Source organism: Octodon degus, unplaced genomic scaffold, assembly GCF_000260255.1.
Source record: "Octodon degus isolate 3935 unplaced genomic scaffold, OctDeg1.0 scaffold00078, whole genome shotgun sequence".
In the NCBI taxonomy this organism is placed as follows: domain Eukaryota; kingdom Metazoa; phylum Chordata; class Mammalia; order Rodentia; family Octodontidae; genus Octodon; species Octodon degus.
The window spans coordinates 1,663,019-1,666,110 of NW_004524654.1; the positions used below are offsets into that span (position 1 = coordinate 1,663,019).

The 3,092-nt window shown below is 55.1% G+C and overlaps 1 protein-coding gene across 1 annotated transcript; it reads left to right on the plus strand.

Annotated features, from left to right (window-relative positions):
• Window positions 1–345: 345 nt before the first annotated feature.
• LOC101560100 (ral guanine nucleotide dissociation stimulator-like) lies at window positions 346–2,494 on the plus strand. The gene is made up of 4 exons (XM_004636198.2): window positions 346–653; window positions 1,217–1,264; window positions 1,778–1,949; window positions 2,394–2,494. Exons 1-3 carry the CDS (start codon window positions 346–348, stop codon window positions 1,947–1,949), a joined length of 528 nt encoding a protein of 175 aa, XP_004636255.1. The 3' UTR covers window positions 2,394–2,494.
• Window positions 2,495–3,092: the final 598 nt, after the last annotated feature.

Below are 3,092 nucleotides of genomic sequence, written 5' to 3' on the forward strand. Positions count from 1 at the left end.
GTGACGTCACTTCCTTGACAACGCACCAAACAGAACCTGGAAGCCCCGAGGCTGTTTGCCTTCAGTGACTGTTGGAGAGACTAAGGAACAAGAGGATGTTCTTGCGTTGTTTCACCAGTTGTATAGGCTCAGGCCGCAAGAAATGGTGGCGGAGGGACCGTGTCCAAATGCAGACTCCCCGAGATAGCTGCCACCCTCGTGGTCTAGTGGGTATCGAGTCCACGATCCCAAAGGTGACAAAGGATAGCCCTGAACAGATGAGAATGAGCCAGCCCATGACACTGACCACCCTAGTTTCCTAGATCCTTGCCTGTGTTCTGTGTAGTGTGGTGTGGGGAAGTGGGGATGCGGGGTGAGAATGGAGGGGACTTCTATCAAGGCTGTTTCTTTTGGGAGCTGAGCTCTTTCTTATCCATTACGGTTTCCACGCTTGAGCTCTGCCTTTTGCTACCAACTCAGGGCACAAATGAGATCGCCCCGAAGGTGGAGGACGCCTGCAGTGTGAGGAAATTGGAACCCGGCACACTGGAGAAACTGGTGAACTACCTGGTGCCTGCCCAGCGCTGCGGAGACCCCTTCTTCGTGCCTGCATTCCTGGCCACCTACAGGCGGTTCGCCACCACGGGGCAGGTGCTGGATCTGCTGTTCCACAGGTGTGCCTCACCTCCAAGCCAGGGGACCCATCACCTCCTGAGTGGGTGTTGGGAATTTGGTGCACCTGGCCGCGCCCCAGGGTGCTCTATGGCAACTGGACTGCGCTGAGCACACAGCTCAGATGCTGCAGTCCTAGACCAAGTGGGCTTAAACAGCAGACCACCTTCCCCAGGTCCGGTGCTGTGTCTTGTAATCAGCCTGTAATGTGGGGCTTGATGTCCCCAGGGAATGAGCTGTGTGCCTGGGGCCTCACCTTCCTAGGTTCCTGGCTACACTAATCCAGAGTAGTGACCCCTAGGGGCAAACAATGCCGCCCATATAGTTACACGTCTGGGCAGGAGCTGGCTGGCGCTTTCACTGCACAAATGTGCGCAATGCACCTACTATGTGCAGGCCCCTTTCCCGACACTTCTCTGCCATTCAGGCAGCAGCACAGACAAAGCATTCAGCCTCCCCTGAGTCCCTCCTCCTCCTGGAATCAGATCATGCCCTAGACATCCTGGTAGGTGGGGACACTGCAGACACTGAGTGCTATAAGGTCACACCCTGATGGCTCTTCTAGGTACGAGTTCTTCCACCCCAACAGTGAGGACGACCAGCAGAACAAGAGGTGAATGGGCATGGGGCTAAGAGGGAGGATTTCTGTCTCCAGAGTGGGGTTCATCTGAGCAACTGGGCTTTAATGGGGCAGACAAATCCTGGGGTTACACACCATTCATGGATCCCTGCTAGAGGCTCGGGTCTGAGGTGAATCACGGAAGCTGCTGCCCAGTGCTACAGTGCCCAGAGGGGCGACTGGGGCTGCAGGTCATGAGAAAAGAGGATGCAGAGCTATTGTTGGGATGCTGGGTGTGGGAGGAGCAAAGGGTGCCTGGTGCTCACAGCAGGTGCCCAGTAGGATCCATCCACACACAGCCTCTTCCCAGCCACAGGAACCCACCACATCCTGTATGGAGGCAGCTCAGAAACTGTGGAGCACAGACTGTTCAGCATGGGTCCCTCAACCTGCTCCAGCAGCTCCCAGGCAGGGGACCTCTGCCAGGCAACCCTCCTTCAGGGTCAGTGGCAGACAAGTGAATGGGGAGAGGCCAGGCCCCTGACTCTCCTGTTGGTCTACTCCTAGTGCTCTGAGCTCCTTCCTGGAGACCTGGTTGCGGCAATACCCAGGAGACTTTTGCCAGGGACCAGACCTGGCCTGTGTGAAGCAGCTCATAACCTATGCATTAATCAACCTTCCAAATTCGGAAATTATCTCTGAAGTGTGCAGACTTCTGACCCAACGTGAAACCCACTAAGTAGGATCCGATCCTGAGGGTGAGGAGGCCAGGGTGGATGCCTGTGGGTGGGGCAGTAGGGTTCATCCTGGGCCCCACCTGGACAGGCTCCATAGGCTGTGTGCTGGCCAGGAGAAAAAGAAGAGGCTGACAGCAGAGGTGGACACAAACCCCAGTAGGGATGGGGTGCTGCAGTGGGGCCAGCAGCTGGGGCTTCTCTGGCAGGAAGGGGGCTGCTCTGCCTTGGGAAAGAATCAGGGAAGGATCGTGGTGGAAGTGTGTTTTCTCCTGCATATCTCACGCCACTCTATGGCCTGAACTGCTCCCCAGGAGCACCCCTCAAGGAAGACCAGAAACAGGGAAGGGTGAGGCTGCCACTGCCTTAGCTGCAGCTGCAGGATCTGGGGCTACATGGGCAAGAGCATCCCAGCCTAACCCTGTGTCCCCCTCTGTCCCTTCTCACAGGAGCTGTTCATCTGGCTGCAGGACAGCTCAGGACACCACAACTTGCAGGGATCCAGTTGTCTTATTCCTAGTCCCTTGCCTACAAAACTCATGTGTGTGTGTGTGTGTGTGTGTGTGTGTGTGTGTGTGTGTTTTGGTTTTTTAATCTTCCTTTTGGAATAAAATTGTATTTACATAAACTTATTTAATAAAATGTGATTGTAATAAAATCAAAGTGCTCCTTACTTAAAAATACACCTTCAGGACATTAAATCTTCCCTCTGTGGCACACACCCCATTGCACTGTCTAGATGCAGGACGGAGGCATAAGCAGTACCCCTGGGTGCTGTGGGCAAGACACAGATATCATGTGCAGAAGATGCCCTGGTGTGATGGGGAGAGGAAAATACTGAGAGGGACAGAGAGATGGTTAAAGGACATGTGCCCCACTGGGTCCTCACCCCTGATACCCAGGACTGGATGAGCACTGGGCAGCACACTGTGTCCCTTCTGACCCCCCTCCCCCCGCTCGTGTGTCCCTTCCTGCCTCTGAGGTGGGGCAGCAGTGCACTCCCTAAAGGAGGTAAAGACACACGTAAGGCACTGGCAATGGGAACTGCCTGCCACGCTGGGGCTGAGCAGTGCACCTGCCAGTCACAGTGGACACAAGTAGAACTGAGGCTGCGAGCAAATACTCAGAAGGGATTTAATTCCAGCAAA